The sequence below is a fragment of the Paramisgurnus dabryanus genome, chromosome 21 (assembly GCF_030506205.2).
Source record: "Paramisgurnus dabryanus chromosome 21, PD_genome_1.1, whole genome shotgun sequence".
NCBI lineage: Eukaryota > Metazoa > Chordata > Actinopteri > Cypriniformes > Cobitidae > Paramisgurnus > Paramisgurnus dabryanus.
In genome coordinates, this window is record NC_133357.1 from 12,449,354 (window position 1) to 12,472,923 (window position 23,570).

Below are 23,570 nucleotides of genomic sequence, written 5' to 3' on the forward strand. Positions count from 1 at the left end.
TTTTCGCAATGTGAACTGAACATCTACTGTATCATGATCATCTACCAGCCTTTCTGGCTTGTCATTGGCTGTGTACATTTACCACCCCTTCAGCCAGCTCCTCTCCACCCTCTCGACATCATCTTTTCATCTTTTATTGTGTCTCCATTGCACAACACTTTGATTCTACCTCCTACTCTATTTCCTAGTTTCTCACTTATCATTTCTTCTTTCATTTCATCGCCATATGCTAAATGTTGTCTTTTTGTGAACCATTCGCTCTAACTATGACACATGGCTTGTGGCATGATGTGAGCTTAAAAAGCCAAATAAGGCAGCTTTGCTGGACTGAGGGTACCAACACAGAAGCTATCAGAGATTATTCATAATGGCTGCTCGCTTCTTAAACGCATACATTAAGAGCTTGAGGGGCTGAGAAAAGCTGAGGCAGTGTTATATGTACATATGAATCGAATTGACCTGTTATGCGCTGGACAAAAACTCTGGCATTTGTCCAACAGCTTGAACTGCCATATAAAAGGCATCAAAGTGGGCCAGTACCTTACCCTTTAAAAAGGTCCTAATATGTACTATTTTCAGGGTTCCCACACCTTAGTTAACTTCAAATTCAAGGACCTTTCAAGGACTTTCCAGGTCCAATACCATCAAATTAAAGGACTAAATTTGGGGACACATTTCAAGCGAGAGCAAGGTTACATCGTGTTACCTTTTAAGATACATTTTACAGTTCCCTTTCGAGGGAACTCGCGTTGCATCACTGCGGTGACACTTTGGGGACGCCTCCAGGGGTAAGTGCGTCTGAATGTTTATATCAAATTTAACCAATGGTGAGGCTTAATGACAAAGACAGGGTGACGAGGGAGCCAGAAAGTATATCGCTATTTGAAATATTGCCAAAGACGGCGTTACAGGGACGCAGGAAGTATGGCAAGGGAGACGCAGCGTTACATACGTAACCTGAGACGTTTTCATTTGTCAAACACAACTATGCAAAAAAGCATTTTGGTATGAATCAACGCATACAGGATATATAAGCATTTAAACGAACAGTTTAGCACGTGTGCTTAAAAAGCCTAGAATTTTTATGATATTATCCTACACTACACAGGGAATATGGATATGGATTTTTTTCCAAAAAACGTCTTGCATAAAATAGATTCAAGCACTTTCCATGACCTGTATCATTGTATGTATATTTTTAAAAACTTCCCAGGGCCATGAAAGTTTTTTTTTTATCCAGATTCACAAACTTTCAAGGATTTCAAGGACCTGTGGGAACCCTGTATTTAGGTACATATACAGTATGTATATATTTGGTAACGATATGTACCTTTTAGGTACTAATATGAACTCTTTAGGTGCAAAGGTGTACTTTTTGAAAGGGTATCGCCTCAATAACAGTTAGGGACCTTTTATTCTGACCGTATAGGTAATAACTATATGTGAATTGTTATACAGCATTACTTTTGGCTTACAAGGTTTCCAGATTTTGTAGAGAAACAGGCTATGTATATCATATTACTAGTTAAAAGAATGTTTGAACCAATTGATAAATGAACCAACTTGCAGTGATAATTCAAATGGATGGAATGTTGCTACAACGTAATGACCGAAAACATTTTTACAGTGCGTGTAAGATCCCATTCCTATTTTAGCTTCAGAATAAATGGGTGACCGTGTCATGATACACACGCCTGGGTGGCCCATAACATATGTGTGCTTTTCTAAGCAGAACAGACATACATTTCCATGTCTACTTTTCATTCCCTCTTCACCTGGCCCACAGTCAGGACAGATGTTTATAGATCTACCGATGTTAGTCTGGTTTCTTTCGGGTGAAACCGCACACAAATTTGGGTCGATTTTTCCCCAGACAAATTCTTCTGTGATGGTGTATTTTCACGGACATCGAGTATGAACGGAGCAGGACAGAGGAGGGTGGAATGCGATCAGCCTGAACCCTTCTGAGTCGGAGCCAAACAGTGTAAAGATGGCTTGTGGAAACACTGCCAAGAGTCTAAGAATAACTCGGCACATGGCTGTCTTTAGCACTGCTTTTGTGACTAAACTTAGAGCTCAGCGGCCTGTTCTTCTGCACATGCATACATACATACACAAACATGTATCATGTTACACATCAGAAAGACTAACATGGCAAAGAATGACAAAGTTTGAGTAGCTCTGGTGCAAAGACATCCTTGAAAAGTTTTAGACGAAAACAACATACAGCAGTGTGCATTTGACTTTGAACATAATAATGACACTGTGCTGTAATTATGCTAATTGCACATAATTATAATGACAGTAGATTACTGTATGTGTGTAGTTATACAAACAGTCTGCACTATTATTAGTGACTGACACTTCAACATTGCCTGCTTGTGCAAAGCGTTTTGCAAAAATTGAGTTTTGGTCAGATGTCGTTCATTAATTATAGTTACAGTACCTTAACGTGTTGGATGATTCAGGGAGAATGCCTTTAAGAAAAGTAACATATCAAAAGTATGCAATGCAAAACTGAGTAGTTTAATCATGCTGAGGTTAATTTTGTGACGGTACACCGAGTTCCCTGACAGCACCAAATAAACAATCTAGTGGTTGAAGTAGTGGTGCAGTTTGCTGCCCTCTGCTGATGCAATAAGGGAGAAAAGCCTTCAAAAAGTATCAATTCAATCCAAGTTTATATAAATTATACAGTCAACACTGAAACATATAACTTGTGTGATGTTTATATTGTGCATATTATAATGAACATATATTTGTTTCATCTATTGTGGAGAGAATCTGTTTACATAAGCATCCATCATCATTTTTTTGTAAAAGTGGTTATATAAAAAGTGATTATAGTGATAATATTTATACACTTATACATTTATACATACAAGATTATATAAAACATGATTTTATTTGTGATTATATTAAAGTGACCATTGTTGTAACTGTAAAAACGACGTCTTTGGCAACACTTTACAATATGGTTATCTCCGTGTCAATCATCATATTTTCACATTTAAATGCGGTTGTCACTCCTGAAAGTTTGCAGTGTGTACGAGACCACAATGTGTGGAACTCCAGCTAAACAGTCACGTCTTAACACTTACTTTGCATCGCCCGCCACAAGCTATTTGTCTGCAACACAACAAGAGGTCATAACGGAGAAATTAATTTTGTTCATTTGTAAGGACATGAGATCGATCAGTGTCGTGGATGGAGCAGGCTTTAGGGAGTTTTGTCAAGCAATGTAACCGAGGAACCATATCATTTTGATGTCTCTTTATTTACTTGTTTTGTCTATGTAAAATACGTTGTCAAATATGTTTAAACTTAAATAGACTACCTATAGAAGTAGTTATGTCTCTTTATATTAATTTGTCCTGTTATTGACGTAATGCGTCGTTAAACGTCGTTAACGTCGTTGAAAACATGGGCAACCAGATATTCGAATAGTTCGAATATTCGTGGGTTTTTTAGGGAGAATATTCGAACGTCATTTTTGAGCAATTTTGACAGCCCTAAAGGGGACAGAGAATGAAAAACCATTTTTACCTTGTCTTTGTTGAATAATGGTAGTCTACCCACATTCACGAACATACAAAAAGTGCTTAACATGCTAAACATCTCAGTCTCATAGAAATTCCTCTTTTAGAAATGTCAGCCAGAAAACGGCCCAATCTGAAAAACTGATGCTTATGACATCACAGGCATCTCACTGCCCCTCCACTTTAAAATAATTGGCTACATTTTTTGAGTGGCAGCAAAGTCAGCCAATCAGTAATGAGATTGCAAGTTAAGCCAGTAGGGGGAGCCAAATAGGTGCAAAATCACTTGTTTAAAATCCCCCACCCTAATAGAACTATCTGAGAGAGGTTTTTAGGAAGCTTCTAAGGCATTACAAACCCAAACAAAAAAAATTTTGTCTACATGTCACATCACAGAACAAGGATAAATACTTCGTTCAATCATTCTATGTCACCTTTAACAAAATGCAACAGACACGTAAAAAGAATATACTTAAATTTATGTATGTGCATAATACATAAAAAACTGACAACTAACAGAACTTGTTCTTCCTCACACAGAGGGTTCTGTAATTTCTGACAAAGAAGAAAAAACGAACACAATATTTATTTTATTTAATTAATTAATGTGATGTAATTAACTGTTTTTGCAGCAATATGAACCCAGCGCTGCAAGGCTTTACCCATTATTGTACTGTTTTCATTTAAGTTTAGGTGAATCAGTCCCCAAATGCAATAAAATATAATTTTATCAATTTTATTTATTATTATTATTATTATTATTATTATTATTATTATTATTGGATGATTGATTTTATTTCTCTTAATCTGGAGCAAACTTTTAAAAAAAACATTTTGAACTTAAGAAAATTCATGACGCTGTTATAAAACTATTTGACAGAGTATTAACACTTTATGAAATTTTAATGACAAATTATATTTGTACCACTGTAGTTGAGGTCAAGAAAAATATTCATGACGCTGTTATAAAACTATTTGACAGAGTATTAACACTTTATGAAATTTTAATGACAAATTATATTTGTACCACTGTAGTTGAGGTCAAGAAAAATATTCATGACGCTGTTATAAAACAATTAACACTTTAATGACATTTTAATGACAAATTAAAAACTGGTTGGTTATGTTGTTTTGGTAATCTTAAATTGTCATGACAAGTTATGATATATTGGTTAATGTCAAGTTGTCATAACAAAGACACCTCAAACAATGTCATCTTTGCATTAAAAATTACATAATTAAACAAATAACACTTAATTACAGTTGTCATAAACGTGCATAAAATCATGACACATAATACCCCTTCAAAAAAGGTTTAAAGTGGTACCAAATCCGCTTATTCCCAGCCTCACACCATTCAGAAATACCAGTTCCCTGGCAGAATTCATTGAACGCCACAACGATTTTTTTAGCAAAGTCGTCTAAGTGCATGGAAGAAGAATTGGATGAACAACTGTGTGTAAAGTAGGTTAACTGAATATATTAGTATATTGACTGAATTTTTGAGACATTCAGAAAGAACAGTGAAAAGTGACTGGATACTGAAGATTTTTGCATGTACTTAAGAGAGTCAAATGTGTTTAATACCAATGAAATTACTAAAGTGACATTTGTGAAAATAAGGCATTTCAATTACTGACAAATAATCTTTTCTTTGCCATTAAAGTGAAATCACTCTATATGCCCTCTAATTCGATAACTGCACTACATTCTTAAAAATAAAGGTGTTTAAAACTTTACAGCGATGCCATGCAAGAACAATTTCTTTCATACATTTTTATAATCTATAGACCCTGAAACAGAACGGAGCTTCAGTTGTTAAATGTTCTTTATGGAACAATTCAGGCAAAAATTGTTCTTCTTTGGCATCGTGAAAGCACCTTTATTTTTTCAAGTGTACTAAATTTATCTTCCCATTAATTTAACTGTTTCATTAATGTGAATAAATTAATTTCTGCATGGAACGCTCTGTTCCTGTGATTTCTGTTTTGTTTATATATTTAATTACAATGCCCTGAAAACCAATGTGCGCACCACCAAATGTGCCAGCCCACTTTGCTGTATGAAAGTAATTGAATTTGAAATCACAGTATACTGGAGTCTGTTTGCTGTTGCTTTTCACAATGTCATGACAAGCATAAGTGTCCTCTTTTAGGAGTTTCTGCTTTTTCAATACAAAAATAAACTTCCAGTGTCAACACAGAACACAGTCTGTGTCATAAGTAAGGAAAAGGGGAATTTTCAATGGCATTGTCTAGGAACAGAATTACAATTAATTTCATGATTAAATGACTAGATTAGTTTTAACTTCAGTGTCTTTGGTTTTTCACGTGACTGCAAAAAATCAGGAGCTACTTGAGGTTTGACACTAATGCTTAAGCAAGTTTTAATTGGCTAAACTCTACCATATTCTGATCCAAAGCTATTTAGGGGTATGCTAAGACATGGGCAGTTCAATAGCCTGCCAGGAGTGAAATGGCAAAATTCAAGTATGGGTAATGTCACATGTAATAATAATAATACATTAATAAAACTTAATCTAATTTCTTGCATTCTTTGTGATGTTATACTGGTATACAATTTCATAGTGTACATTTTAAATGTTTGTGCTTTTGTGGGGGAAGTACTAATTCCCAGTTATTTGCACAAGAAACAAACATGCAAACTCAAACGAAAGGGGGAAATCTCACAGCCACAAACTCCTTGGCAGCTGCCATTTCTGCAAGTTAATCCACAAATCTCCTGTAATCAGGATGAGAGAAGGACATGTTTCCTGTCTTAATAGAGCACCTGTGTAAAGATTTGGAAGGGTTCCTCTGTGATCGGAGGCCTAAGTATCTGAACAGAGAGCTGGGAGGAGGGGACAGGCAGTTGTACGACTCTGCCCTACGAGATCAGACAGTCTACAGCGAGAATTCATAGTGAAGGGACCTTTACAGACATGGCTGGAGCAATGATCTGATTACTAAAGAGAAGTAAGAGATTAAAGAGAAGCGGACCCAATTAAAACTTCTTCTGAGCCTTTCGCATGGTGAGATACAACGGATGTGTTTATTGATCTGATGCATATAGCTTTTGAAAGGCTAGGCTAATTTTTTTAATAGAAGATAAAAGTGATGGAGTAGATGGAGAAAAACTATTTACAAATTTCAATGTAACAAGTTGGCAATATTATACATTATTATATATAATAAACAGTATGTATCCAACCAGAAAAGATAATATTATGTTTACTGCGTGAATGTATATGCACATGCATGCATACATATCCTATCCTTGTAGTCTTCCAGTAATTGTTCAAGTATTGCATTAGCAACGCAAAGTCACAGGGTAAAAAAAACTACTAATTACAGATGTATATACTTAGAATCCACTGAAAGTCGTTTTGGATGAAAGCACCTGCCAAATGCATAAATGTAAATTATGTAAAACTCTTAAATGGTATTTCATATTAAAATATAATGTTTCGACCGTAAATGGGACCATAGGTCTGTAGAGCTACACCAGTATGTGGATGGAGATACGGCTCTTATAGGACAGACTGTTGATGTGGCACTGACAGGCAATGTTGGGGAAAGTTACTTAAAGTAATTCGTTACAATATTAAGTTACTCCCCAAAAAAGTAACTAATTGTGTTACTTAGATACTTTCCATGGAAAGTAAAGCTTACGTTACTTTTAAGTTACTTTTCCGTTACTTTTTCTTACTTGGCTGAGGCTTAATCTCTTTCAGGCCTTGCAGGTGTTTTGATCGCAAAAATGTCAAGCTCTGACCTGCCATCTCCGTTTCTGACTCAAACTGTTTCCACTTAGGCGTTATTCTACATTAATATGTTCAGTTTAATTCAATACATTATTTTATTTTTAAATTGAATGAATTAAACTGAAAAGTAAATCGCATTTCTTTTTTTTAAAAGTAACTCAAATATTAATGTGTACATTTATAAAGTAATGCGTTACTTTACTCGTTACTCCAGATAATATTATTATGTAATGCACGTTACTTGTAATGCGTTACCCCCAACACCGCTGACAGGGAATGTTTTTCCATCCTCGCTATGTTCCTTCTGTCTCAGTCTCTCACACATACACATATACAGTGAGTCTGCACTGGTTACACTGTGTTACCAGTAAGCCTGACCGGCTATATATAGCTGGGAAAGAACCGTGAGAGCAAATGCTTTTAAAAAATCTGATTATCTATGGTATCATCAGTGGAAAAGCTTATGCAGCAAACTTGGCATTTAACTACTTTTCAAGTAACCAAAGTCAGCTAGGAGAACTTTTTGGCCATTTTGTCTGAAATTGATTCTGTTCTCCTATGTTCATTTAGCACAAGATGCTCAATCATTCAATGTATGGTTAATTCATTTACAGAAATGACCAGAAGTCATTTCAGCATATTATTTTTATTTAAACCGACAGTACAATAATGTCCGCTTGTAAAATGGATGCCCTTCGTTTTGTTATATGTTTATTTTGGCACAAAATTTTGGCCTTTGTCATATAGTTTGGCATGTTCTCTGTTTTGTGAACTGACCTTCTTATCAACATTAATCAGTATCCGATATTGTCAGCATGCCTGAACAAAAGTTCACAAGTTCATTCTCAATCACATTTATTTTTTATCAGTCCAGCTCAATATAAAGTCAATATAAATAATATGCTCACCTCAGAGTACATAGAAACGATTGCCATTCGCAGGGCCGGATTATCCATAGAAGAGATTGGGCAAGTGCCCTGGGGCACCATCCAGTAGGGGGGAACCCAAGTGCTCCAGACTTGAACAAGTTTTTAAGACAGCGCAAGCATTTTTACAATTACTTGCCAGTGTGCTACCTGCAAATTTATGATTTCCTCTAATTGTTATTTCTGTTAAAAAGACAAATAGATCACGAGCCCACAAGTGTGCAGTGGTGGTTTAGGCATGGCGACATAGGCGCTGATTTGCACGATGCGTCAAACGTTTTATTGCACTGTGCGCTCATTTAATCTATTGAACGGTCTATGCAGCCCCGGATGAAGTCGAACACATCTTAACAAACCTCTGTCATGGTCCTGCCAGCCTGTCACAATAATTCATTGTTCATGTGGCAGGATCATTGCGGTACCCATGTTTTGTGTGGTAGCACATGGCCTTTGTTGGGGCTGTGTGCTTCCGTCTAATTCCTGCCCAGCCCCCTTGTTTCCTCGTTAATTATTCATTATTGGTTAACTCCCCTCACCTGACCTCCCCTTGTTATCTTGTTTAGCTTTCCCTATTTAAGGCTCCAGTGTGTTCTGTCCATTGCTAAATTACGTTTTGGTATGTTTGTTTGTTAGACAAATCTGTCATAGTTGACTCAAAGTCAAGTGAGTCTAGTATAGTCTCGTCATAGTGTGTTTGTCATGTCAGTCTCGTCTATTATTGTCATCAGTTAATGTCAGACACTCACTCAGAACCGCGACAAGACACGGGGTCATTAGACATTGAAGAAAGAGAGAGCGAGAGAACCTAATTAATACCAAACACATGAGAATAAAGGTCTTAGTCATCAGGTGCCCTGGTCAGGAAAACGCTTAGGTTACTCACGTAACCCCGGTTCCCTGAAATAACGGGAACGAAGCATTGCGTCAGTTAGCTGACGCTATGGGGGAAACTCCTGTTTACTCCGTGACTGAAGCCTATTGGTTAACGTCTGTACAAAGTACAGACCAATGACGTTTGAACCCGCGCGCGGGAGGAACGCGTCCTTATATAAGCGCGGTTCAATCGTCAGGAGCTCATTATTATTCGACTGAAGCGCGCAGCCGAATAACACTCGCTGCGTAGACGTTTGTAGCACGGCATGAGACGCAATGCTTCGTTCCCGTTATTTCAGGGAACCGGGGTTACGTGAGTAACCTAAGCGTTCCCTTTCAATACGGTTCACTTCGCATTGCGTCAGTTAGCTGACGCTATGGGGGAACGTAATCCCATCACGCCGTGCATACACAACGTACTGAAGTGCCTTACCGGAGAGACACTGCGTGTGGCCCTATACCCGGCATATTCACAGCTTTAAAAGCAAATGTGTAAGCACCATATAATTTGTTGACGCGCACACGGTGGGGTTTTAAACGCACCGGGGGCACATAACATAGCACAAGACGGCAAGGTACCGAGCGCGCCGCGGCTGTGCGAGATAAGTAAATTCAGAGTCACGTTGGTGAGCTCGCTGAGCGCACCGTGGTGTACACATAAAACGCATGAGCGTGCATGATTGAGTCGAGAGAACCTGCGCTCGTAGGGCAGGGACTTCTAAGCGGTACAATCTGACAACGTAGACGGCGAAGACCAGCCGGCCGCGTAGCAGATATCAAATATAGATATAGATACCCCTGTAGACCAAGTTCATGAAGAAGCCAAACTCGCACAGAGTGGGCTCTATATAGGACATAGCTCATAGAGGGGCGTGAGCCAGTGCGATGGTTTCAACGATCCATCTAAATAACCACTGTTAGCAACAGACATACGTAGTGAGTGATCTGCGAAGCTCATGAACGGCCGATCTGACTATAATATGCGGCAGAACGGTTCGTAGCGTGGGATTATACAGATACCACAATAGTGTGAACCCAGGTGCACCCTCGAGCGCATCGGGATGCATATAGGTAGTATTATAGTGCACAGATCGGTTAGCTTTCCAAGCGCGCCGTAAATGTGTATTGACTATAAATTGCACGGGCACAGGTGAACACTTGAATACATCGTGAATGCATATAGATGAATCAGAGTGTTAAAATGCACAGGCCGGCAAGATTCTCGAGCGCGCCGTCATGTGTTCTGATAATAAATTGTGCGCACACGGGTGAACTCTTCAGTGCACCGTGAATGCGTATAGATAAATCAGTGCACAGAACGCGCCGTGAATGTGTACAGATATGATTGATGAACGTAACGGTGGGCACCAACGCACCGTGAACGTACACAGATGAACAACAATGTATGTGTCACAAAGCATAACACAGCTGTGTATACAGGTGAGCTTTCCCAAGCGCATCTTATTGTATACCAAAATGTTATAGCGTGTACATGTGAGCTTCTCTAAGCGCACGGTGGACGCATACAATTAAAAACCATATCGTGCATACAGGTGAGCTAATGGGCGCACCTTGAATGCAACAAACCTCAGTAGTGCGCGAAGCAGGGATGTCGAAGCTGTAAACTGACAACGTGGACGGCGGGGACCAGCCGGCCATGTCACAATTGTCAAATGAGAAACCTCTAAGACCATGCCCATGCTCCAAGACAAGTGAGCATAATTGTCACGGGAGGTGATAACGTCAACGATCCATAAATAGCCTGTATTGACAGGTGCTCTAGTGAGTGATCTGTGACGCAGATGAACAGCTGATCGTCTGGTGTACGTCAGACGTATGTGTCATACAGGACCTTGGACAGTTCCAGAGCGCTGTGCCTCGGGCACCGTCCGCATCTGAGAAATGACAGGCTTATGAATAAAGTGAATGGCCAGCCGTAAAAGCATGGTTCGCTGTTACCGCCGCCGTCCGCATCTGAGAGATGACAGGCTTGTGAATTAAATGAATGGTCAGTCGTAAAAGCGTGGTTCGCTGTTATCACGGCCACATAGATATAGGTAGGGGAGAGAGCCGCCGTGCCTCTGTGGTGAGGAGAAAAGTGTTCCACCCACGATTCGCGGGGGGTTTTGACTTTCAAATGTCACTAGACAGAATGGATCAGACTTTGCATAAGGACGCCTCGTGAAAGGGGTCCTAGCAGCTAGTGTCAATGTGTCATCGTGTCCCACGGATGCCATCTCCGCACGCCCATCGTAATGGGTTAATATTGGTAGTTTAAGCATGAGATGCGTATCACTCTGATTGAACATAGCTTATAAAGCGATGCAATGAGTTTATAAAGGAGATGACTCGTCAGCTTGTTCAGGGGGCAAGATCTCAGTCTGGTTCGGTAAATAATGAAACCACCGTAGATTGCCCGACCGCATTATCACAATAACACGGTCGAGAGTGCTGCAGTGCTAAATCATCCTCTTAATGTACCGTATTCACAGTACAAGGTGATTTATATGAGACAAACGGCGTTCCACGCGCCGAAGGCTGATTGCCGTCGTAAAGCGTGTTCAACCCACAGCAAATGCTGGGCTAGCTCGTAATGACAGCACTTCATGCAGCCGTGTGTAACTTAAGCAAGCTTCCCGGCCGTCAGCTCGGGGCGGGACCTTTGCTTAGTCAAACTGAAGTGGACTTATTAACAGAATGCCACGATATTCAGCTTTCTGAGGCTCGTTAGAGGGGTACGTGTGCCCGTCTTAAACGAGATGCCGTGCGCGTCTGACTGTGCGCGCGCTTTAAGCTTTGAAACTTATTGTGGCGGGTAGCAAGCTCACTTGAGGTTGATATTACCCTTAATATCTCAGAGTATTGGAGCGGAGGTGTGAGCGTCTTCGGATCCGCTAATATAAATCAGCTATATGGCCGAAAAACGTCATAAACCGTTTGGCTGTAAGCCTTTGAGTGGCCGTCCGGAGAGGGCGCGATTCAAACGCTTGGAGCCATGCAAAAGTCTGAGGCTGTCCTTCCTTTAGGAAGAGAGAATAACAGCCGTAAGACCGTGCTCGTTTGCGCCATCAGCATCGTAGCGGAGAAACTGAGGTGGGCTGCGAGCGAATTTGGCAGAAAGGTGTTAGAGACACCGTACAGTCGTGGGGTGTCAATACACAGTATATGGCCAAACCGGGGTTTTTTCGGCTAGCGTCGATAGAATTATGGACAGCGGGCCGTGTGTGCGTATTACTGATTGCTTGTCAGTAAGGCGATAAAGTGTTTAGAGACACCGTACAACCGTGGGTGTCAATACACAGTATAGTAAGCACGGATATTACTCTTTTTAGAGGAATTAAATACCGTTCGCCACTATAGTGAGGTCGCATAGCCGACAGTATTACACAGTATGTTTGGATAAACAGCACACAGAAAACATTTCAGGGCAGTCCAGCCGAGGCGCGACATAACCCCTTTTCTCCCAGACAGTTTCGTTCTCTGTTGATGCAGCTGTGCTGCGGAGACCAGAGCTCAGCCGTTCAGGTGCACAAGCCTCAGTAGTGACGGTGACCGAACGGCTCACGGAGCAGGGTAGAATGTCTAGGTGGTTTAATGTCAGACTGAACCCATCGCAGAGAAGAAGTCTGCCGTGAGGCCCGCGGTTTTGCCGTTTATTAAAAGGGCAGAAAAACCGGGTATATATATAAGAATGTACCAATATTCAGCGCACTGATATAGGACGGGACTGAATAAAGGGAGGTATTCGGGCCTCAGTATATTATAAACAAATTCGTTCTGCCTCTAATTCCGTCTAAACCAGAGAGAAATTACCAGGCAGACGAAGAATGAGCTATCTGAAGTGAGATCGGCTCAGGCCAGTAAAGCTCTATAATAAGTGTTTTAGCGCTCCAATAGAGGCGTGTCCGCCTTATCGAGCAGACGAATGAGATCGTGCCGCTCCAGGAGGGGAGGGGCATGAAGCTCTCTTATAATGAGTGTTCTTGGTGCTCCAATAGCGGCGAATCGGCCCTATCGAGCAGACGAATGAGATCGCGCCGCTCCAGGAGTGGAGGGGCATGAAGCTCTGTAATCGTTGAACACTGGACAGCTGCATTTAGAGGCAGCGAGCCGTAATACCGCGTGCTAGCTAAGCCGTTAAGAGACCTCACCACTGTGGGGAAAGGAGCGAGGGACTCCGCGAGCGTGGAGCACGAGTGGCTGTGCTATGACAGAGACAGGGGCAGACCGCCCGTGTTTGCTTGTCGTATGCATCTATCCAGGTTTACGGTTCCCCGCTTGTTCATCTCAACAAGAGAGGAACGGCAGAGGGGAGCAGCAACACAGACAGAACAGCCATGCGTCGTGACGGTATCACCCGATGCACTCGGGGGATTAATATATGTGCCAGAGATCTCGCCACTGAATGTGAGAGGAGCGAAGGGACTCTGTAAGCATGAACGGTTGCGGTGTGACAGAACACAGGGGGGGTTAGTCCGTGTGTGCTTGTCTATGCATCCATCTAGTCTCATGGCTCGCCGTGTGTTCATCCCGGCGAGAGAGGAACAGCAGGGGGAGCACGAAACATGGATAAGACAACCAAAGCATAAGCGCGGTCCCGGCGTGGGAGGTGCCAGACCGGTAACGCGCTCGGAGGAAATTCATAGCAGAGAGGCTCACCGAGCCGCTGTGCTGGACGCTATTACAACAGCGCCTGCTCTTTTAGCTTATAGCTTTATATTAAAAATATTGATCTTACCGGGCGGCCGCAGGGGAGACCTCGTCAGGCGTGTGTCCGCTGCACAGGGCTCGTACCACGGCAAGCGAAGGCTATCTTCGGTTCTCGGCCGGAAAGCGGCAGGGGAAGACGCTAGACCTGGACTCTGCTATCTTCGGTTCTCAGCCGGAAAACGGCAGGGGAAGACGCTAGGCCTGGACTCCGCTGCAGGGCTTTTGTCAACGGCGAGGTAAGGCTTCTTCTTTTTCTTCGGAGCAGCGAGAGGTTCGCGCTGAAGGAGAAAATAATGAGCTCCTGACGATTGAACCGCGCTTATATAAGGACGCGTTCCTCCCGCGCGCGGGTTCAAACGTCATTGGTCTGTACTTTGTACAGACGTTAACCAATAGGCTTCAGTCACGGAGTAAACAGGAGTTTCCCCCATAGCGTCAGCTAACTGACGCAATGCGAAGTGAACCGTATTGAAAGGGAACTGGATAAAAGACGAGAATATGTAAAGGATAAAAGTTTGTACAGCCGTGAAACTCATCTCATTACAAATATGCTAACTGGATAACACTGGATATAACTTTTTGTATATATAGTTTAATAAAATCATGCACGTTACCTGCAACAAATCATTTACAATCTAACTATAGTGAAATCAAGCTGCTGACCGAAGATTAGCATAGGCAATCTCTATAGCTAATTTAAAAGCCATCAATATTTTTCTGATATGATGTAGACTACCTTTTTTTGTAAATTGAGTATTTGGGGGTATCTTATGGCTAGAATTAGTCAAGGGGGTTGATTCTTTGGTTCACAACTTCCTATTCTGAAAGTTTGATTTGTATTGATTTGTAAATTTGTATCAATTGTACATAAGGACATGTGCAATAAATGCATAGAGAGATAAGTGTATTTATTATTAAAGTAATTGTCATTAATACATTTATTTGGGGGGGAAAATGTGAATAATTGCATTGCAGACTGATTTAAGGTGTGCCCCTTAATTTTCTGCTTGCGCTCCTAAAAATTCAGTGAGGGGCTACAGTGCTCCTAGTAAAAAAAGTTCATCTGGAGCCGTGCAATGACTAGACCTTTAATATATGGGGGGGGGGGCACTTCAAATGTGGTCCCCTTAGGGCACTACAATGTGTTAATCCGGGCCTGGCCATTCCTGTCAGGTCCAATTTACTGTGAGACTGATTTGAAAGCATACCTAGTCGACATCTATCGCTCTTGCGGTGATGTCATGTCACATGACAATTGATCTGTGCTGCACCACAAGAAGCCAAACAACCACTGAGGCCCGAGCCAACACAAGCGTCAGAAAATGAAAGAGGTCCAGAACTCAGGGACTTCAATGGTGGGTACTGCCATGGGTCCAAGCATCTATCTGGCACCTAAAAGTTAAAAGTTATAAACAGTTTACATTAGCTCCATTCATTACACACCCTGTTCAGCAAAAAAAAATGTTGGGGAAACAGAATTTATCCCCGAGGGGCCATAAATGGGTACAAAAATATCTAACAACAAATAAAAAACTTTTTTTATAATTTGTGATTATTTTTGCTTAGAAAAAGAAAAAAAACTGTGGTGAATATTTATTGCAACTGACTCTTATATCATGGCATTGTAGGATCCCAAGAAAGAAGCAGCGAGAATGCAGATGATGTTAAGCTGCTTGTTGAGAGTGTGAGTTCTGGCTCGTGTCGGCCAGATAGCTGAACTTAAAGTGATGGTGCAGGAAGATCCAAACCTGGGCTCAGGTCCAGATGAGGATGCCTCTGAGTTGTCAATTTCTGACAATGATTCAGACTCTGGGAGTGTGCTGTCAGATGACTCTGTGCTTCCTGACTATAAGCGGGAAGAGGATAGCGGAGGCCCTGCCAACACCTTGTACCAAGCCTGTGCCAAGAACAATGCTGCAGCCCTATCCAAAGTTCTGGAAAGGGGAGTCACAAAAGATGAAGTCATGGATTTAGACATAAATGGAAGGGTAGAGAATCACACATTACTGATTAGACATTATCATTTAAAGCAAAAATGGTAACTTTAAACTCTGATGAATCCTCTTTCTGTTCTCAGAACTGCCTGATGTCGGCAGTCTCAAAAGGTTTTGTGGATATTGTGTATGGACTAAACCAGTGCCCATTTCTGAATATCAATCATCAGGATAATGACGGCAATACTGCACTTATGATTGCTGCACAAGCTGGTAATCTTTTCATTAAAACATTACCCTGGTCTTTATAGAAGGTTAAAATCTGAGGCATAAATGAGAATATATGATATTTCCCAAATATCAATTGCAGGTTTTGTAAGCATTCTTACCTACATCCTTAATTACTTCTCTGGAGTGGACATGGAGCTCAGGGACAACCGAGGTTTTACTGCCCTCCTCAAGGCAGCCATGCAAGGCAACAATGACTGTGTAGCCTCTCTGGTCATGGCAGGTATGTTATTCTATGTCAAAAAAAGTACATACTGGTCAATTCAAATAGCTGAATTCCATTCAACTTATTCCTAGTATAACTGAGTAATGTGCATATGCATGAAATCGGTTTACTACATCCGTAAGTGGTGCACTTTTTGATGAGATTTTGTAGTAACTGAGGGATTTCTGCATTATAATTATTGGAAATTATGCCAAGAATCAACAAAGTGGACATAATCAAGTGCACTCATTTAATCCCATAATGCATTGCAAAAATAAATTTTAAGCTAAGTGTGCAAACGATTGCATCAGGGGCGTCATGCACCAGCATCAGGCTTGTTCGACTTCATGCGGCGCCGCAAAAACCGACAGCCGGATGACGTCAAAGTACCGCGAGAATGATTCAATAAATCATATTTCGTCTCTCTCTCGCGATACTTGCCGTCTTCCGGCAGTCGATTCTTGCGGCGCCGAATGAAGTCGAACAAGTCTAATGTGTGCACAGCTTACAGAAATTTGTGCATAAACAGACATTTAAAAAATATATATTATAGCATTCAGTCTTTTCCTTGGCACTCCCACTCACATTTCTAACAATTTGAGTCACCGTGATTCATGTGAAAACCACCAAAATAAATGTGTTGACTAACTTTTATGTCAAATCCTTATATCAATTAATAATCAGAATAATGATATTGGCCACTCATTACATCTAAAATAGCATTTTTGGTTTATTTATGTTCTGTTTAATTAATTGTTTAACTGGCCATAACTGCGTTATGTTATAAAATTAATGTAATTTTAAATCCATAACGTAATTTTGCGTAATTTTGTGCGTAATTTAATGCTCAACGCTCCAAAATATAATTCTGTAACACTTTTTTTTTATTTCCAACGTTTTATTTTAATTCCAAATATTAAAAACTTAAAATATATGTTCATTTAAAATTATTAATGGAACGCATTTTTGTACACATTTTTTACCTCATGGTCATGCATGACTGTGTGCATGTGATTCCGCGCCCCCGTGAACTCTGACATTACCAAGAAAAATCTAGAAATCTACTAATAAATATAACGTCGATACTGTCACATTTTGAAAATGTTCTACACAGCGGAGGTAAACTGCACATTACCGTACTGTGGTTTGGAGATGAGCGTTTCTGACGACGTTTCAATTCTTCAGATTGCAAAATGCAGCCAGCAAGGAGCCCGCGACCGCGCTCAGATGCTGATGACGTCTGCGACTGCGCTCTTGCGTTAGCCTGGCTCCGCCCTCCTACGTGCTTCCGCTTAATTTTCATTTCCCTTCAGCAGTACGTCTGGGATTTCTCTATAGAGTTTCGTTTTCTCCTGCAAAAATCTGCAGGACCAATCAGCAAACAGATGGGGGTGGCTAAGAACGATGACGTTGAGGTCGCGCGTCAGTTTGAGTTGTAGTTCAGTAATGGCAGCGGAGAAAGACGGGAGAAAAGCTATTCGGTCCGTTGTTGCAAAACTGCCAAATATACAGAAGTTAAAGCCAGAGCAAGAACCAGGTTTGCTAAGTTTTGTTTGTCTGATTATTCTGACTTGTTGTTTCCGGACGGTTTCGGTGCATGATATACGTCACGACCTCACGTTAGCGATTGGCTTTGGCAGATCCTGAGTGACTCTGGGCAGATCCAATAGTTTTAAACTTCAACAATGGACCCTCCTTAACGGAAGTAACGCTTTCCAATGGAGCGTGGCCAGACTCTCTGTACAAATGAAATGAATGTACGAGAGTCTGGTTGGACCAGGCTACTCTTGCGTAGGCCTTCCTCGTGAATAAAGTATGGTAACATGTAACACGATCTAAATGGCGAAAATCTCTGAAAAGTGACAAGGCTGCCGCACAGAACTGATGATGTTATACATATTAAATGGATAAAAAGACAAGACACAGATTAATGGACGGTTCTTTGGATGTTGCATGCAAATCCATTTGGCTAAAAAAACTTTGAATGGACATGATGCCTCTGATTAGCATAATAATTTGAGTATAAAGTTCACATGTATGAGATAAATACATGTGAATGTCAAAGCACCCCCATTTTGTAAGTTACCGTAGGTATCATGGAGATAACAAAACAACATTTTAAGCATTGTGGTGTTGTGACATGTGACAGAAGTGCAAGCCGGTTTAAAAGAGAAGCGTAAGGAAATTTTCTGTTTTGATCCCTCTGACAATCTGTTGGCCCTTACGGCGAGTAATGGATTAGCCAGGTGCAAGATTACCAGTGTTTATTTAGACATGCACTGCTGACAATTGAGCTTATTAGAGCTTCAGTAAAGTTAGACAAGTTTTTCTTCCACAGAAATCATGTTAAGGTTTTGCCCTGTGAAAGTTTAACTTGCTTGATTGGTTATGGTTCAAGCACACTGTGCTCAATATTATGGAAATGCACAAATCTATTGAACTCCCAACGTTATTCCCTAAGTGGCCACTTGGTGGCGTTACAATAATTGTTTAGATTTTGCAGTCCTAGAATCAAGTTCTGCACATACAGTGGGGTCCAAAGACATTTTCCTACATTATTACAAATGCTGCTTATAATAAACCATCATAGCACGTACGGCCTTATTAACAGATTAATTTAGATTTCGATTTCGATTTTCAATGTGGTCTCAGATTTTTGGTTCCTGTTGTATATACATGTTTTTTTGACCTGTGTGCCTTTCTTTCGCTAGGGGCGGACATAAATGTAGTGGATGCTGCAAGGGGAAAGGATATGCAAGAATGGGCCCTGAAGACAGGTCGCTTTGACACACTAAGCAGGCTTAGACGACTAAACAGTAGACCAAGGGCAGAACAGTTTTGTGAAAGCTTCATCCCAGAATGGCCAGAACTGAAGGACCTGGTAGCCAAAGCCACGGCCACAAAAAGCACCGGCCAGAAAGTCGCCTGTCGCTTGAAGTCAACTTTCAGCTTCAGCTTTCCACATGACCCACAGGACAACGGCATCATGGACCATATGGTGCGTATCACCACAAGCATCCACAGTCCTTTGGTGGTCACAGGATGTCGTCCTCTGTGTCCCACAAGCCCACCAGAGATCGGTAAGCGACGACTTCCTGTGCCTGATCTGATGCAGATGCACCCAGATAAAGATCTGGGGAAAGATGCCGTACAGCACAGCAATGGCTCCATCTCTACCTCGACAACCTCAGCTTCTTCCTCCTCGCTGACCTCATGCTGCTCCGACAGCATGCGGAGAGACAGCGTGCTGTCTTTGGCCTCCAGTGGCATTCGCAAGTTCGTGCCACACATGGCCCGTCGCAATAGCGTGTTTCCTGATGGCTGCATCCCTCAAATCAAAGTTAGCAAGTCTGCAGAGCCAACGCCAAAGAAGGAAAAAAAGAAGAGGAAATCTAAAGGTCACTTAGAACCACCAGTGTGGAAGTATAAGGAAGCTAAAGAGGAGAAGAAAAAACTGCTGGAAAAAGCAAAGGCTGATCAAGAAAAGAATGATAAGAAAGTTAAGAAGAAGAATAAAAAGTGAAGTGGCAATATGTAATTGCCAGGATATTATAGCTCTCAGATTTGTCTGCTATCAGTGTAGATCTTTGAAATTTGCTCATATGAAGGGAGATTAAAGGGCAATAAACCACATGAGTATGGATATATATTGTCCTCACTGTTTTTAATTATTTGATTTGTACTGTTTTTCTAAAGTAATGGCATTACAAGGCAGACAACAGCACAACACCCATAACAGCAAATTTACGTAAACGCATTATTGTTCCTGTTAAAAGATTATTTTTACAGGATTTTATGTATTGTACATGCAATTATTTAAATGTGATTTGTTTAGTCATTTATACATGAATTTTGTAATGTAGTGTTTTACAAGAAAGGCAGAAAAAAAATTGTAAAGCACTTTATTATTTTTATTCAGATGCCTACTAACAGTTATTTTCTTGAAGTCCGTAGAAAAATAACTTTTAATGGTTAAATGTTACGCTTGATTCATTTATGATTTCTGAGAAAAGTTATATGTGTTGTCTCAGATTTGCATATAAAAACTTTAACTGGCATGGTCTTTGAGACAAATAGACAGGTGGTCTAATACATTTTTAAGGACTGTGTATATAGACAATGTTACATTACTTTAATACTTTACAAAGCCAAAATATGTTATGTGTGTCTTTTTTGACTGACTGTTAGTTGTTTGTAATATTTTGATTTTCTTATATAAACTGGGAGATATTCATTAAAGTGTTATTTTTGAATATAAGACTCAAATTCTTTTTTTACACCGACTAGGTCTCCTGATAACACAATTATTTGTTGTAAACCAGTCATTTAGCTTGTATTATTAGAGATGTTAGGTCAAAATACAAAATATGACTAGTGGTTTGGGACAGTAAATGCACTCAATATCAGCTGCTTATAACTAGATCTTTACTTAGGATGCTTGACATAAGGTGAGGTATTGTATGAATACCCAAGTAACCTGCTTTTTATATGTTCAGAAATACATTGGACAGTAATTAAACAAATACTTTGGGCCATAGTTTGATGTATGTATTTAGTAGGGCTGGGCATAGATTAATCTAGATTAATCTCATACAAAATAAAAGTAATTTTTTGCATAATATATGAGTTTGTTATGTGTGTAAATATTATGTATATTTAAACACACAGACATACATAGTTATATACATTTAAGAAATGTTTTATTTAAATATCATTTTTTATTTATATATAATTTAGAATATATAAAAATATAAATAAATATATACACAAGTAAATGTTTCTTAAATAGATTCATGAATGTGTGTGTGTGTATTTATATATACATAATAATTACACACAGCACAAACTCATATGTTATGCAAAAAAATACTTTTATTTTGTATGAGATTATTCTAGATTAAGTATTTTGTATTAGAATCAAATTAATTACAAATTTTACACCTGAAAGATTGCAAAATTCACACTCCTCAGTTTCCTGTGAGATCTGTACAGATGTGTAAAGTACATGTCTTAAAGGAGTAAGACCAGTTTAAAACACAACTTTTAACTTTTTTCCTTTACACCATCATCCTTAAATTTGGCTTTCATTAAAGACATTGTTTTTGTTATTGCATTAGGACATAAAATCACTAAGTAACATTAAAATGCATTTTAAAGTCTAGATGCCTGTTACACCAAAATGACTACATAAGGAGTGAAGTCATGTTTTTAAATAGCATGCACACTCCAAATATAAACAAAAAAAATTGGTAATATTTTTTATTCATTTGCAATTGTGGTCGATGTATATTTTGCATGTGGTGTGATTTCTACAGAAAATTTATGAAAAATATTGTCGTGGACGTGGACTACATTAAAATAGCAGCCTGAATTTTTAGATAAAAATAAAACATGATAATGGATTTCATTTTTTGTTAAAAGTAAAGAATTATGAGAATTATGTTTTTATTATTAATATTAATACTTTAATCTGTGAAATTACTCCCGTTATAACCGTTTTTAGAAACAGTGATCAAATATTGAAACGTCCTAAATCATGATGAATTTCAGTTTGACAGTAAATATAAAATCAATTATATTAAAGTTAAGAGGCTTATCTTTTCCAATGACTAAGAAAAAAATCTCAGGGTTTGTTAAATTAAGGACATTTCTTCACACAACTAATTTAAAACACAAGAAAAAACGAAACGGAAAATTAATATGCAGTGAACACTACATTAAGTCATTTATTTATTCAATCTCTTGAGGTAAAACGCGCCAGGTGTTGTTCTAAAAAATGGCCGCTAGAGGGCTCTTAAGCGCTTCTGTGCTATGGTTGCTATTATACAAACCTCCGCGGAGTTTTGTCTTATAAAAATATCAGATTATGTAGATAATTTGTTAAATCAAGGCGTATTCATATTGTGGAATCACATGGTGTTATATAAATGTTATATAAGTTTTATGTTTTTGTTCAGTAGTAGAGGAAGTATGTTCCGGTTGGTCGATGTAGTGATTGTCCTGCCTCTCCTCCATTGCGATTGGATAGCTAGAAAAGTGACTTTACTGAGAGACACGTTTTGATAAATACACAAATTATTACCAGATTAACAATTGTTTTACACATTATCTTACAAAGTAACATTTTAAAAATTATGAGAAGCTAAATTAATATTTATATTTCTTGTGGAATATAATCAGATCAAGGAAATGTCCTTATCCTTGCATTGGAAAAACTGATTTAAAAGACTTTTATAAGATTTGGACATAACTTAGGACCTGAAACAAAAAAAAACATTTTTGTGGAGATCAGTCAGATTGGAAAAGAGCCACTGAAAAAAGTATTCATTAAATTTACTCAATTGTTTAAGGTAAGTGGTTGCAATCAATTTAATTAAGCTACATTAAAACAAAACAAAAAATAGTAATACAACACAAAACACAAAACTTTTGTTTAAATGTAGCTTAAATAAATTGATTGCAACCACTTACCTTAAAAAAATTGAGTAAATTGAATGAATCATTTTTTTCAGTGAAGTGTTGTGCCTGCAGATCTGGAGAAATAGGAGATGGTTCTCACTACAGAACACAACATCCAGGGGACATGGTTGGATCTAGATCCAACTCCTCCCACTATATATAGTGTAGCTGCCATCAAAGCAATTCATATCTCATTTCAATATAGTTCATAGTTAAACAATATATGTTTAAAATCATGTTTTATAGTCAATAAATAATAATTTCATGTTTATTTCTTTTTTTTAAAATTCTTGTGTAAAAAGGGGGGGAAGTTATTTTTGGTTCCGTGTGGAATTTGTTATTAGGGTGACGTTATTTTTGGGTGCACTCATTGTGATTAGAGAGACATATGCTGTGGCTTGCCAGCCTGTTGTTTGAAAGCTTAAGGAAAGGTGCAAAGCTGACTACAAGTTGTCCTAAGGTGTGAAGATGAATCTCCCTTCTTAAGTTATTCTCTCGGGTTCTTGCGGCCAATGAGTTCTGATGGCAATTTAGTATAAAAAGGGACATGTGACGACATGTTTGAAGATTCTGTCATCAAATAAATGCCCGTTAAAACCCAGGAACGACTTGAGCCTTTATTTAAACTCGAGAGGAGTAACATATAGTTTGTTCCGCCAAATGAACCAGTATATTTGCGTTGTTGCAGGCCCGCAATTAGTTGCAACCTGTGGTCTTCAATGTTTGCTCTTATCAATTTAACTGTATGTTTGATTAATAATCGTACTGTGTACAAACTTTGCTTTGTTCCGCTATTTTGTATGGAAGTCAATGGGAAGTCTGGGGCACGTTCATTCTCACACCGGTGCACAACGTTTTGCTACGGTTTCCGGG

General features: G+C 39.4%; 1 protein-coding gene across 1 annotated transcript; it reads left to right on the forward strand.

The window, feature by feature from the left end:
* Positions 1–6,447: 6,447 nt before the first annotated feature.
* ankrd33aa (ankyrin repeat domain 33Aa) lies at positions 6,448–20,457 on the forward strand. The gene is made up of 5 exons (XM_065286672.1): positions 6,448–6,570; positions 15,440–15,799; positions 15,889–16,018; positions 16,116–16,256; positions 18,950–20,457. The coding sequence occupies exons 2-5, from the start codon at positions 15,539–15,541 to the stop codon at positions 19,759–19,761; spliced, it is 1,344 nt and encodes a 447-aa protein (XP_065142744.1). The 5' UTR covers positions 6,448–6,570; positions 15,440–15,538; the 3' UTR covers positions 19,762–20,457.
* Positions 20,458–23,570: the final 3,113 nt, after the last annotated feature.